This window comes from Vipera berus (assembly GCF_964194415.1).
Source record: "Vipera berus genome assembly, chromosome: 2".
NCBI classification, from domain to species: Eukaryota; Metazoa; Chordata; class Lepidosauria; order Squamata; family Viperidae; genus Vipera; species Vipera berus.
In genome coordinates this window covers 233523857-233538419 of record NC_138203.1, presented here as the reverse complement: position 1 = coordinate 233538419, position 14563 = coordinate 233523857, and the positions used below count along the sequence as shown (strand labels likewise).

Here is a 14563-nt window from a genome sequence, read left to right as displayed (position 1 = left end):
TTTTTACAAGATTGGACAACCATTTGTCTGAAATGCTATAAGGCAGGGGTCCCCAACCTCCAGGCCACAGCCCACTGCCAGGCCTTGAGCCGTTTGGACCTGGGCCGCAGAAGAAGTGGTGAGCATGCATGCATGCATCCCCACTTGTGTGAGTAGTGGGCGAGTGCGTGCTGTCCCGGCTGCTAGCACAGAACTATCCCCTCTTTCCCCCCCCTCCATTGGCTGGGCCGCAAAGTCAGAAAAGTTGGGGAACTCTGGCATAGGATTTCCTGCTTGAGCAGCGGATTGAACTATATAAAATCTCCAAGGTCCTTTCCAACTCTGTTATACTGTTATTTTGAAAGAAGCTTCATTTCCATCAATGCACAGAGGAAATTTCAAGTTACCTTGCAATAGTATTTTTTCGTGAGCCAAGATACACCCACAGTGGAATCCTTGAGTGAATTCCAAGTCCCATTCATTAAAATAGGATTTTGTAAGTTCATTATGCGAAGTACACATGAAGCAAAACCATGTTTCTTACTCATAGTCATTATTATTTACAACATATTATTATAGACCACAGGAAGATTCTCTCATAGTGCTTCTATGCTGATGTAAATTATTTCCAGTTATCCCACAATCAGTTATTTCCCTTCCCAACTATGGGATTTAGGTTGACTTTTACATGAACTTTTAATCTTAAATGACACAGATACAATTACTAAACCTTGAATGAGGATGCCTTTCTGGAAAATTCAGCACTGAATATAGTGGCCCATCCAGGATGGCCACAAATGAGGGGAAATTGCCCTAAACATGCTTATTGCTACATCACTAAGTGATTGTGACTTGCACTAGAAAAGTGCCTCAGCCATAGAAATGAAATATCTGAGCCAGCCATTGTCTTAACCGAACCTACTGTTCAGGAATGATGTAGAAAAACTAGAGGAAATAATGCTATGCATCTCTGAGCTATGACAATATGATTAGTTTATGGTTCAATGTACCCCGGCAATCTAGAAAATTTAGTTTATTGAATAAACCAAGAATATCATGTAGACGGTTTTGCAGCATGAAAACTTTAACCAAATGAGTGGATTCCCTGAGCAGCTTGAGCCCCAAACATAGTTTAGGTTTAGGAATTGACTAGCCTTGCTGATGCAGCACTCTAAGCCCAAGCCATACAAATAAATGGCTCATGTAGCACACAATTCAGTGATTCACATTTTAACCACTTGGAAAAGCAAACAGAAAGCTTAAAAGACAAGTTCCATTTATTTTATTAGAAAACTAACTGTATCATGTAGGGCCTGAAGCAGGAAGTAAGCAATCTTCAGTTAATATGGATTTTAGCCTCACAAAACCATCTTCTATGCAAGTAAATAACTGTAGCTGCGATACTGATGCGCTTTACCAAACGAAGCCTAGAAAACAACATGGTACTTAATTAAAGGTAAAGGTAAAGGTTCCCCCGCACATGCGTGCTAGTCGTTTCCAACTCTAGAGTCCGGTGCTCATCTCCATTTCAAAGCCGAAGAGCCAGCACTTGTCCGAGGACGTCTCTGTGGTCATCATGTAAAGGTAAAGGTAAAGGTTCCCCCGCACATGCGTGCTAGTCGTTTCCGACTCTAGGGGCCGGTGCTCATCTCCGTTTCAAAGCCGAAGAGCCAGCGCTTGTCCGAGGACGTCTCCGTGGTCATGTGGCCGGCATGACTAGACGCCAAAGGCGCACGGAACGCTGTTACCTTCCCACCGGAGTGGTCCCTATTTTTCTACTTGCATTTTTACGTGCTTTCGAACTGCTAGGTTGGCAGAAGCTGGGACGAGTAACAGGCGCTCACTCTGTTACGCGGCACTCGGGATTCGACCCGCCAAACTGCCGACCTTCTGATCGACAAGCTCAGTGTCCTAACCCACTGAGCCACCGCGTCCCTGTGGTCATCATGACTAGACGCCAAAGGCGCACGGAGTGCTGTTACCTTCCCACCGTGGTGGTCCCTATTTTTCTACTTGCATTTTTACGTGCTTTCGAACTGCTAGGTTGGCAGAAGCTGGGATGAGTAACAGGCACTCACTCTGTTACGTGGCACTCGGGATTCGACCCACCAAACTGCCGACCTTCTGATCAACAAGCTCAGCATCCTAACCCACTGAGCCACCGCGTCCCTGGTACTTAAATTACAGTACAGTATTTCATCAACAGTGAAAAGTCCTATCCATTTATAAAGCATCAGTAGAGTGGAGAGAGGAAGTCTGTCTTGCTGCAGAGAACTAGATCAATTGAGAAGTCCTTGGTGCTCTCTGAGCTTGTTTTCTTGCAGACATTTCATTACCCTAACTAGGTAACATCATCAGACAGACAAGCAAGACACCAGAATATAAACTGACAACACTCCTTAGTAGCACTGATGATGTTACCCAGCTAGGGTAATGAAACATCTGCAAGCAAGCAAGCTCAGAGAGCACCAAGGACCCCCCCCCCCCCATTTCAACCCTGAGCTACAAATATTCTCCTTCATTGGTACTAGACCAATTGTCGGGATCTTCCAGTCCTCCAAGCTGGAATACCAATGCGTCCAATTGAAGAAACCAGTTCTTAAACCCACACGTTCTGGACTGAACTTAACTGGGATGCTGAAAAAAAGGACATTTCTCTGCATCCATAGCACCCTTGCTGTTTCCCAAGAATCTTGCGTTCCATAAAAGGGGGAGGGGAGAGAACCTTTCAACATCTTCCCTTCGTATCACATTGCTTTAGAAACTTCCTTTCCTCCGCGCAACTGTACTTTAGTCCCCTCCCTTCGCTCCATTCGGCCCCCCCCCATTACTAATTTGGACTCTTCCACGTCCCTCCTTTCGAATCGCTGTGGATTTTCCCACAGAGAGTGGGGGAGGGTTGCCCCAACGAGACGTGCGTCACGTGGCCCTTCTTCCTCTCGAGTCGGGGCTAGGAAGGGGCAGCGCCGCCTCTTAAATTGAGGAGGAGAGGAGCTCGGCCGGGTGTAGAGACTGCGGCGGAGGCGGTGCCGGAGCCGACGCCGCAACCCTGCCGACCCGCCATGTCGCTGCAGAAGCCGGCCGAGGGCGGAAGCGGAGGATTGGCGGGTTCCCCAGGGGCGGAGGAAGCCGAAGATGGCTCGCCCAGTCCGTCCTTGCCGCCGCCGGTGTTGCCCTGGGACCGCTTCTCGGCCTGGCTGCACTGCGTGTGCGTGGTGGGCTTTGATCTGGAGCTCGGCCAAGCTGTGGAGGTGGGTGACGCGCCACGCCGCGCCGCGAGGGGGCTAGGTCGGGTGTTCCGCCCGTGCCAGCCGGTCCTCGGGCGAGCCAGGGAAAGCGGGCTAGGCGAAGGTTGCCGGGGCAGAAAGCCAGGAGTGCCTTTTCTGCCTTGTGCTTTTTAGGAGATGGGGACCGCGGAGGCGGCGGCGGCGGCGAACGACGTTTGGTGGGTTGCAGAGGATAGGCGCCCAGAAAGCGGGAAGAGGCTCTTTCTTCTCCCCCTTTGGTGCAACAAACAACTAGCGCAAGAATTCCGCTTGCCGTTGAATGATAGTCAACTAACCCTTCTGTCTGGGGTTTTCATTCGCAGGTCTTTTAATACAAGCAGTGTTTTCATGCGGGCTGGAAAATAAACAGGTTTTTTGTTTTTTGTTTTTTAAAAAAACCCTTTCAAATAGATTCACCTATGGGTTTCATTTCTGCCCTTCTAAAATGCTCCAGGTTGCTTAATGGCAACTTATGTAATGTTGGTTTATTTATATGGCTGTTGGTCCAAATGTGGTGTTCAGAATGGCTGTAATTTTTAGAGACATCCCTGAGAAATATAGGTACCTGCCTGAAGAACTCCACACATTGGATCTCATTGCTGATGGTTTTATTCCACAATTAAGGCTTATTAAGCCTTCCAGATAGATGTGTGTGTATGTGTGTGTGTGTGTTTAACTTCCCAGGACAAGCAGTGCAATCACAGAGGCAGCAGTTTGCAGGTCTCCCATTTCTTCTGGTCATGACTGTTCAGTGTCTTTGCTGAATTGTGTGCCTTCCGAGCCTTCATACCATGTGCTAAATAGTTAAAGAGATAAGAATAGCCAAGGAAGAATGGAACAGTTAAGACAGGAAAATGAAAGATAATCTGGGATTTGAATGAATATGCGGTTGCAAATGAATTGCCTAGAAGCCACATTGAAACTATAATGTTCTGTTTGTTGCTACTTGTATTAAGCTAATATTTGTGATTAATATTAATCACAAATATTAATATTTGTGGTTAGGTTTTGTTTCAAATAGGAGTAATTGAGCATGTGGCAGGAGTTAAATATATGCATCAGGCTAGTTAATTTCCGTCCTTAAGAGTTTACTAAACATGAGTTTGCTCTGGCCTGGCCTAGCTGGAAATAAAACCATGGCTTTTGTTGTTGAAAAGGAATAGGGGTAAAGGGTAATTTTATTCAATGCAGCTTAGTGTTGATAGACGTAGACTGACATTTATGTTGTTAAACTTACCATTCTTATCTGCCCTGGTCTGTACTTCTGAAATGTCTCCATAAATTTATGTTACAAATTGAAAACTGTATACAGTTTTCTCGGACTGTATCACTAAGATTGTAGTATAGTGATGTTTCCTAACCTGATGCCCTCCAAATGTGTAAGATTTCAGTTGCTATAATTTTCAGCCACATACTAAATAGATTAGTTAACCCCATTTTTTTAATTTTTTTATTATTTATTTATTATTTATTTTATTTTTATTATTATTGAATAAATAATAACCCAGTATTAAGTATTCCATAGTTCTGAGAGCTGTTAGAAGAAAAAGGAATTGCGACATGTATTTACTAAATAGATCTTAAGTTAGAGTTTAATGAAATAATAAACATCTTGTGACAAGTCACAATTTCATAACACTTTTTTCCTCAACAACATTCATGAACATAGATTTTGGGCATTAAGTAGCCTAGGGACCCAGGTTGGTGAGCTTTTGGATTTGATGAGCACATTTGGAATTTTCCATACATATTATAACAAGTTGCAGAAGTCTAATCGGTTCTCTATCCATTTCCCTTATCCTCTCAATTTCCACAACTGGATTTTGCTTTTCTTAGGGACAGGATGGCTCACTTCCCCAAAAAAGCATTTCTCCAGCTTCCCCCTTTAAAAAAAACTGTTTGGAGCCCAAGTTAGAGTAAAAGATATTTTTATAAATCAGAAGAATGCTATAGATTTAATAAATGAAGCATGACAGTTTAACACTTTTTTAAAAATACTATAATAATTAAGGATAAGTATTAATTTGTGTAAGGAAGCCAGGGAAAATAGGTTATAAGCATGCCAGGTCTTTATTTGACATGATTGTTGTTGGAACTGCTTGGGGAAATATTAATTTGGAAAAATCTTATTGGAGGCATTTGGTGTTGAATATGTGGTATCTTTGAATTACTGTAGGAATATAGGTAAGCAGTGTGTATGTTCCTTTTTGGTAATAACCAAGGGCCCAGTCATATTGGTACCTGGTCCTGTGCACTATGTGATAATAAGAGTACCTTCGTTTCTGGACTGATAGAGATTCTCGTTCACAGGTAATATATCCACAGCATTCAAAACTTACGGATAAAGAGGTGAGTAAAACCATTAAGAAGACATTTATAAAATACATTTTCCCCTCCAAAATGTAACTTCTATTTTTCTCCCCTAGAAAACCAATATTTGCTATTTGTCTTTCCCAGATTCCAATTCAGGTAATCAGATATGTATGTTACTTACATATATGTTTGTATAAGTTATTCCTGTTTAGCTAGAAATGTGCAATAGCTATTATTTTGTCTTTATTTCAGTTTTATCAAGTGAAGTATAAGTGATAAGTATACTTTCACAGACAGTCAAAAAGCTGTTGGGTTAGAAGGTATAATTGGATGCCAGAATTATGTAAAATATTTGGAAGAGGATTTTCTTCACAACTGCTTGTAGTAGTATTCAGAAGGCTGCATTTCTTAAAAGTTCAGGGTCACAGCTTAGAAGCCTTGTCCATCAGAAGTGCCTTCTGCATATGTGCATGTCTGCCCTGAACACTTAGACATTGCCTCAAAAAGGCGTGCTGAGCTTCTAAGAAATGTGGCAGGCTCAATACTCCCAGGAGGAAATTTTGAGAAATACTTTGCTTGGTCCAGAAACTTCCTCTCAATGCTTCACATAATCTTACTAATATTGATGGTAGGCTTAAGGCATACATTGTACTAAGCCATAAGGTTATTTGTTTTTTTTAATATTGCATATTATGAGAATTCATTTAGTCTATAAAGTATGACCTAGTATGTTGTGCCAATGCACCCAGTTTTAATCTAGTCAGTAATTGTGGTTAAGCAAACCATAACTTAGCATTGCGTGTAAACTCAACGGTACCAATGCAGAGATGCAAAAAGATGCATCCAGAGGAGGATCAGTAATATCAAAATGGTGGGGACAATGTGGCAATCAAAGCCCTGCCCCTTCTTCATGTGTTTCATGTGTGCAACATATGTCAAAAGAGGTGGGGCTTCAACTGCACTCTTGTACCTGTCATTTTGATTTCATTGATACCCACCACGTACGTACACTGCAAATGTCTAGACACAAAGATTGTAGGTACAATTGTATGTATACCTATTCAGAAGCAAGTCCTACTGAAATCAGTGAAATCTGCTCCTCAATAATGTGCACAATATAGTACTGGAAACATCTTACATCCATTCCATAAAAATAATTTCAATTTGCACTGAAAGTAAGAGTTTTGCAGATATCTTAATTATTAGAAATCACTTAGTTTAAAATTACATGCTTGTAGTGCAGATGAAAAAAAATCTTGAAGTATTTGTGGTAGTTGAACCTGGAATTTTACATAATGAACTGTAGTTGTTGGCTTAAGTGATTACAAATTTTTAACTGAGATTATTCAGTATTTTGTATGATACATTTCTTAATTTTCATTTTAGAAATTTTATATATATTCAAACTATGTACAGTTTGGCTGCTTGAACTATCTTAAGATGACTATACTGTTTTGAAGGCAACACATATAATATTACAAATGATAATTAAGAATGTGGGCATCCATAGGAAGCAAATGGGAAGAAGCAAATTACATGTTTGTAATCACATCATCACACAAATACTTTGAATCATCAGAACAGGCACCTGTGTCATTTTGGCATCATCTTAGTTAATTGTGGATACCAGCGGCTAAGAATATTTTACAATATTCAAAAGGATTCAGATTAATCTCTAGCCCGGAGTAGTAGTTTAGGTTGGCACCTAAGCATAAGGTTACTTAAATAAAACTATGTTTATAAATTACTGAATGTATTAAAATGTTTTTTAAATAAATTAAAATGCTTGTCAGTTGTTACAAATACTTTGGATGTTTTCCTGGAATATAGGTTACAAGGTTTCTTTTTTGTCAGCAATTTGGTAAACATTTTGTAGACAATTCTTAATTTTTCAAAAATATAAGTCACCTTCATTACCATTATTATGAAAACATTAGTGGAGCCTCTAAGGAAAAGGCTTAGAACATGCTTGAGAGGGTTTGGCTTGGACTGCCTAGTAGTCTGTAAAACGTTCCATCATAAAATGTTTCAAAGAATGTAATAATTATTTTGTATACTCCTATAGAAGCATTCTGCCTTGGCCAAGCTATGTCGCAATTCTTTATTGGCATTTAGAATATATATATGTTACTTCAGAGAAAGATTTTTTTTTATAGACCACTTACCAGAAATAGATCAGGAATCTCCAACCCCAAAGCCGTGCCCACTACCGGGCTATGGCCCATTCAGAACCAGGCTGCGAAAGTCGTGGGTGAGTTTGCACAAGTGCACAGCTCCATTTGCGCAAGCAACAGGCGTGCATGCCTGCTGCTTGCACAAGTGGAGCTACACATGTACGCTCGCCCACCACTCGTGCAGAACCATCTGCTCTCTCACCCCACTGGTCCAGAAAGCCGGAAAGATTGGAGACTGCTGGTTTAGATTGAATTTGCTTTTTGGATTAAAATTGCTTGCTCAAATATATTCCATATATATGAATCAATTTGAGTGATAATGATTTAATAATGTTTCAGAATACTTCATCGTTATATAACTCCCCTCTGACTATTTATCATATTTTACCTAGGTATTTATAAAGAGAATTTAAATTATTTCAGCCTTGTGAAAAGAGTTGCTAAAGTGGTATTTTCTTTTTAAAACAATTTCTTTTGTTAAGAATCAATTTTTTTATTACATTTAGATGCTGCCTGTATCATTGTTTTAAGATTATTTATATTAAGGGTTTTAGTGAAAGGATTTTTTTTTGATCAGCTTGATGCTGAAGGAAGAGAAAAGCTTGTTTTTACCTTGTCTTTTAAAATTTACAGGGTTAGAATTTTATATAAATGGGGGGTTCTTATATATGGAAATCTGTGCAGCTATAAGAAGTGTAAACCTTTTGTAGTATGAATCTTGATAACTATGAATTTACATTGTGAGGTTTTGGGTGGAATATATTCATTTTTCTTATAGCATTTAGAATATTAAAAAAAATACCTTGGTATTTTTTGAAACTTCCATCTGGTGAAGTGCGTATGGATTTCCAGTTTCATCTGATTTGAGATGAAGTTAAAATCACATTAAAGTTAAAATAGTGTTTTCTACAAAGTGCTGCCCTGAAAGTTTTTGATGCAAAGCTTTAATCTGCAATTATTTTAATTGGCGACTCACATTCAGTAGATATTGCAGGTTCTTCTTAGATCATCTAGGCCACGGGTGTTAAACTCGCTGCATCACGTGACGTGTCACGATGTATCACAACTTTTTTTGCATTGCTGGAGCTGGGGTGGGCGCGGCCTCCGCATGACGGAACTGGCCCATGGGCTGGCAGTTTGACACCCCTGATCTAGGCAGAAGGAAATGAGCATCACAGTTCCACATCAGTAGTAGGCAGGACAATGGGGTTTCCTTTAGATGGAGTAATACCGCTTTCTAAGGGCTTTCTGTCCTTTTGGAGATAGTTAGCATCTAAAGGAGACCCTAGTAAACCAGTGAAAAGAGGCAAATTATTCTCATTTTAATGCCTGAAAGACAGTAATCAGTGCCAGGAGAATATAGGTATGCACATGTGACCACTTTAGAGTGCAAAGTGGTCACATGTGCATACCTATATTCTCTTGGTAGCAGGGGTATCCACAGAGTATGTTTTTTTAATGTGAATTGCACCTAAAAACAAGAAAAGCTTTGAGCACACCATCTTGACATCTTTTTATTATAATATGGCAGAGATTTTTACTTATTGGCAGAGAAAGAGGTACAATTTGCAGCAACCATAGTATTATTCAGTGGACACCCCTTATTGGCAGAGAAAAAGAGGTATAATTTTCTGCAACAATAGTATTTGTGTTTATTCAACAAGAGAAGACAACATCATACTTGGACTTTGTCAAGTAGAAAGTCTTCCAGGAGAAAACACCATGTCTGCTTCTTTACCCTTTTCTCAATGTAAAACATAGTAGGTTTGATTTCTGCACATGGAGTTACCTAAAACTGTGCTTGGCATTTAGGGAGCATTTTAAAAACTTACAAATATTTGTTAGAAGCACTTGCTAGTTACATATATTCTTTTAAAATATTACCCACTCAGTATAGTCCTTTGCTGTTTTTCTCCTCTTTCCTTTTTGGCTTAGGTTGCCTTGGAAACACACAATTTTCTTTTAGGTTTCGGCAGTCTTCTAGCAGAGAGATTTCGTGGCACTGTTTGCTGGATCAGTTGGACAGAGATCTACCAATTTATTTGAAGGTTGGGAAAGTAGAATGTTTTATCTTGTCCAGGCATCAAGGTGTCTTTCTAATTCTAATTATTGTGGTGGTATTTAATGGTGGAATTGTAAGTTTTGTACCTGATAAGACATTGTTTACTGCTGCATTGCCCTGTATTGTGTGGCCAATAACTTTCATATTGTTTTAATGATGAACATATTAATTATCCTTTCTGCTGAAATAGTAATAATTAAAGCTGCTTTAATTGTGTTTATAATTGGGTGGGTTTTTTTGGGAACCTAATTATAATGCTATTGTATTCAGCTGTTTTAGACTTCAGGGACCCCTTTGTCCCTGAATCTTGAGAGGATTCTGGGAATTATTGAACTCCACTTAATCTCAGGACATACCCAACCCGTTCAGGGGCTGGCAAATTGTAATGGGTAAAAGGTCAAAACACTTCTGTTTACTATTTTATAACTACCAGAAATTACATATTAAAATTTTAGTACTGCATAGTATTCTTCAACATTACATACAATTATGTAATTCACAATTATGTAAAGCTGATAAAGAATTGTGGTCCAAAGCACCTATAGTGTAAATTAAATTGGGGTGGGGGGAATCATTGTTTTTCCTTCATGGAGACTTATCATAAGTGACATAATATTGTCACAGATTGCAGATTATCTGTGCAACAATTCTTGTTCCTCTTCTGTAAATATTAAAAATGTTAGAAACAAGTATATAAAATACAAGTAGCTCTTTAATTTTTGGCCACTTGCTTAGCAGCTGTTCAAACTTATAATGGACTACCCCTAAAGATGCTTACAACCTGGTTGCAAAGTTCCAAGACACATTTCGGTCCGTGACAAATCAGCCTGCATTTTTGGCCATTTGCAATGTCCCATCGTTCTGTGACAGATTTACAATTTGGTTTTTGCCCAAAGCCAATGTTTAATTCCAGTTTTCAGCAAAAAATACCCTATAGCCAACAATGGATTTGCTTAATGACTGTGGCATTCACTTAACTACCATGGATTCACTTAATGAATTCACTTAACGACTACTGAAAAAAGTGACCTGGTTTATGACTGTCATGAATTATGACTGTAATGGGCAGGCTTCATTATGGTCATAAGTTGAGGATTACATATGTAGGTTAATTGTGTAATGAATGTTGTGTAATTGTAGTAATGTTAGCTCCTGTAGGTTCTTAATTTTCATAGGCTTGATCTAGAATGTGTTAAAAAGTTTACAGTGACATCATGTCTGAAAATGTAAATTATCCTGAATAATCCTCCTGTGATTTTAATAAAAGTTCCTTAAAGAACACCTGCTAAGTACACAGCATTACTCAGAAAGTATTCAGTGTTTTGGAATGTTTTCTTTTTCTTTTACAGAGGGATCCTGCATATTTTTATGGATATGTGTATTTTAGACAAGTACAAGACAAAACATTAAAGCGAGGTTACTTTCAAAAGGTAATTTGGTTTTAGCTGAATTGTTCATGGTTGTCTTCTAAATATACTCAAGAAAAAAAATAAGCTCCATTTAAATCAGTGGAAAATTTTGCCTAGAATATGTTTAAGATTGAGGAGTTAATATTCACTCCCCAATTGTAAACACTGGCTAATCTGAAAGGCCAGAATACATAAATCACAATGCTATTTGCAGTACATATTTGGGTCTTAGCAAATGAAATTAGGTATATGTAAGCAAAATAAGTGAGACCTTGTTTGGTGTAAAGAGTTAGATTAGAAACTGGGAGACCATGAGTTCTAGTCCTGCTTAGGCACAAAGCCATCTGAGTGATCTTGGGCCAGTCCACCTCTATCAGCTCTGAGAAACAGGTAAGGGCAAAGCAGTTCTGAAATATTGCTAGGACAACTGTAAGGATACTGACTCAAGGCATTCAAAAACACAACAAACTGATTGCCTTACCTTATCCATTGTCCTGTTCTACATTTGTCATTATTTTCATATATGAAGCTGACTTTATCAGAAAACTCATGGACATTAGCTGAGCTGAATGCAGTCCATGGTTACCCAAATGAAATAAAGAATATTTTAAAATGTATTCGTTTAAAAAATAGTTGAACACCTGTGAGATCGCTTAATTTTAGTGTTCCCACCGAATCACATTGGAACATGTTGATCTAATTAGCTTATAAAATCTGCTTATGAATATAGCACCCCCTAGAAGTAAATATATACAGGCAGTCCTCAGGTTGTGTCCATTCGTTCAGCAACTATTCAGAGTTCCGATGGCACTGAATGAGGGAGACTGGTCCTCAAAGTTTCAGCCATTGTACTATACCTATAGTCACTTATTTATGATCTGGTAACTCAGTTTGTGACTATAATATCATAGTGAGCCACAGCCAGAATCACAGTTTCTGACATTTCCTGTTGGCTTTGCACAAGCAAAATATCTGAATTTAGTGAGGAATTAATATGATGCTTATTATAAATTACAGTGGTTTTAGAAGAATTAATCGTAAATTATTTTGCTTCTCTTATAGTCTTTAGTTTTGATTAGCAAGCTGCCTTATATTCACTTATTTAACACTGTGCTTGGACAAATTGCACCTGAATATTTCGAGAAAAATGAACCCTTCTTGGAAGCAGGTTGGTAATGTTGATGGTTTGCTGATATTGTATATTTTCAAAAAGCATATCAATTATAATTTTTCACCAGTCTATAATTTGTGAATTGTAGTGGAAGAACATTGACTTTGATTTCAAAATTGCTATTTCTGACATACTAGTGAGGATGCTGTTGCCAGTTTATCAGCTAATCCAGATCATCTGATAACTATCACATGAACTTGATTAGATTTAATTCAGTAAATCTATTCACAAATGTTAGGGACCATTGTTAATAAAGTCTTTTCTATACAAATCTGATTACTTCTCCTTTGCTTTAGCTTGTAATGATATTGATCGATGGCCACTGCCAGTCCCAGGGAAAACACTCTATTTGCCCATTATGGGCATTGTAATTAAGGTAATTTTAAATTTCTTCCATTCTTGTTTGTCGCTTGAATTCAGCCAACTATATCTGTTTTTATATATAATACGTTTATTATGTATAACAGTATCATTTTTTTAAAGCCTTAGTCCTATAAATGTATATTTATTTCATACTTGCACAAGTAAAAGGAAAAGAGTACCTACAGGAGAACCTGGTATAGGTAAAATCCTAAAAGAACAGTGTGTTTCTAAATATGTTTTTCAATGTAGATCTGTCATTTTAAAAGATGCACTTGTCTGCCTCTGTAGGATGTATGGGCTCTTTTAGTTGAGCACTATATTTAATTGGTTACTGTGGGAGGGATGTAAGCATGCATGTCATTTCTTAATGAACTCTGCAATGGCATTTGATATTGTTAGTGATTATTCAGTTGATCTTTGTGTGAGACTTTGATGAACTTAGTTAAGCAGAGCATTTACCCCTCTTTGGCAACTTAAATAGTTTTTTTAATTGGTACTGCTGGACTTTGATTTTTAATTGACTCCTAGTTCACATTCACACACACAGAGGAAACTGTTTAGAGTAGTATATTTTCACAGGTGTAAATCTAGCAAAGTATTGCTTTCTTGAACAATGTCTTAAAGCTTAAAGCTAATTAAAGTTAACATTTTGGGTGAATGAAGAATACATATTTTTTTCCCTAAGGTGCGGATTCCTACCTGTCATGACAAGCCTGGAACAACTCAAGTATTACAGTTGACACATCAGGTAGTTCACTAGCAGAATAGTACTCCCTCAATACAAAGATCTAACTTCAAACACTTCATTTCCTAGCACCTTAGTCCCAGGTTCTGCAGTATAATTTTTTTAATGAAGAGAAGGTTGAGGGGTGTCATGATAGTAGTGTTCCAATATCTCAGGGGTTGCCACAAAGAAGAGGGAGTCAATCTGTTCTCCAAAGCAACTGAAGTCAGGACAAGAAGCAACGGATGGAAATTAATCAAAGAGAGAAGCAACCTAGAACTAATTTCCTATAGAACTAGAGAACTAATTTCTTGACCGTTAGAACAATTAATCAGTGGAACCACCTGCCTCCAGAAGTTGTGAATGCTCCAACATTGGAAGTTTTTAAGAAGAGACTGGACAACCATTTGTCTGAAATGGTATAGGGTTTCCTGCCTTAGCAGGAGGTTGGACTAGAAGACCTCCAAGGTTCCTTTCGTTGTTGTTGTTAAATGTGACAAAAATTAAAATATTTTTAAGATTTATTTTAAATAATTAAATTTGAATTGTTAAATTGTCCTGTGGCAAGTTGGCTGCAGCGAGTTGGCTGTGGCGAGTTGTCCCACTCCGTCAGACTTGGTAAACGAGCTATTCAGCCTCAAAGGAAGACGAAGGAAGAAAGGGTTGGCTATTAAGGAGTCCTCCTGTAAATGGATCCTACTATGCAAACATTTCACATTTTAAAAGTTATTTAATGGAATTTTGATAATTTAAATATTGAGGAGATTTTATCATTCCAGAGAGTACTTTCACTTTTATAAATCTTGTGGATATCATTTATTTTCAGCCCATCCCTTTAAAAGATCATCCTGCCTTTAAGAAAAATAATGTGTGTGTGGGGGGGACTCCTACTTCTTCAGCTTACTGCACATTGTTTTCCTCAACCCCAAAATGGTTGGAAAAAAATGTGATGCCTTTAGAACAATTCATAATCCTGTAACACTCTGACCTACAAGGTGATCAGAGCTGCTTCTAAGCCTGATTAATAGAGAAAGAGATTCTGGTTAAACAGATAACACTGTAAGAGGATGGGCGTGGAAGTGAAAACTCATTTCCTTTCCTT

The 14563-nt window shown here is 38.5% G+C and overlaps 1 protein-coding gene across 1 annotated transcript in view; it reads left to right on the top strand.

Moving 5' to 3' along the window:
• The first annotated feature begins 2876 nt into the window (after positions 1-2876).
• DENND6A (DENN domain containing 6A) overlaps positions 2877-14563 on the top strand; it is a 32135-nt gene continuing 20448 nt past the window's right edge. The window contains exons 1-8 of the mRNA XM_081321941.1: positions 2877-3230; positions 5556-5594; positions 5672-5714; positions 9668-9780; positions 11144-11224; positions 12266-12371; positions 12671-12750; positions 13423-13485. Coding sequence (XP_081178067.1) covers positions 3042-3230; positions 5556-5594; positions 5672-5714; positions 9668-9780; positions 11144-11224; positions 12266-12371; positions 12671-12750; positions 13423-13485 — 714 coding nt within the window. The 5' untranslated portion in view covers positions 2877-3041. The remainder of the gene's footprint in view (positions 3231-5555; positions 5595-5671; positions 5715-9667; positions 9781-11143; positions 11225-12265; positions 12372-12670; positions 12751-13422; positions 13486-14563) is intronic.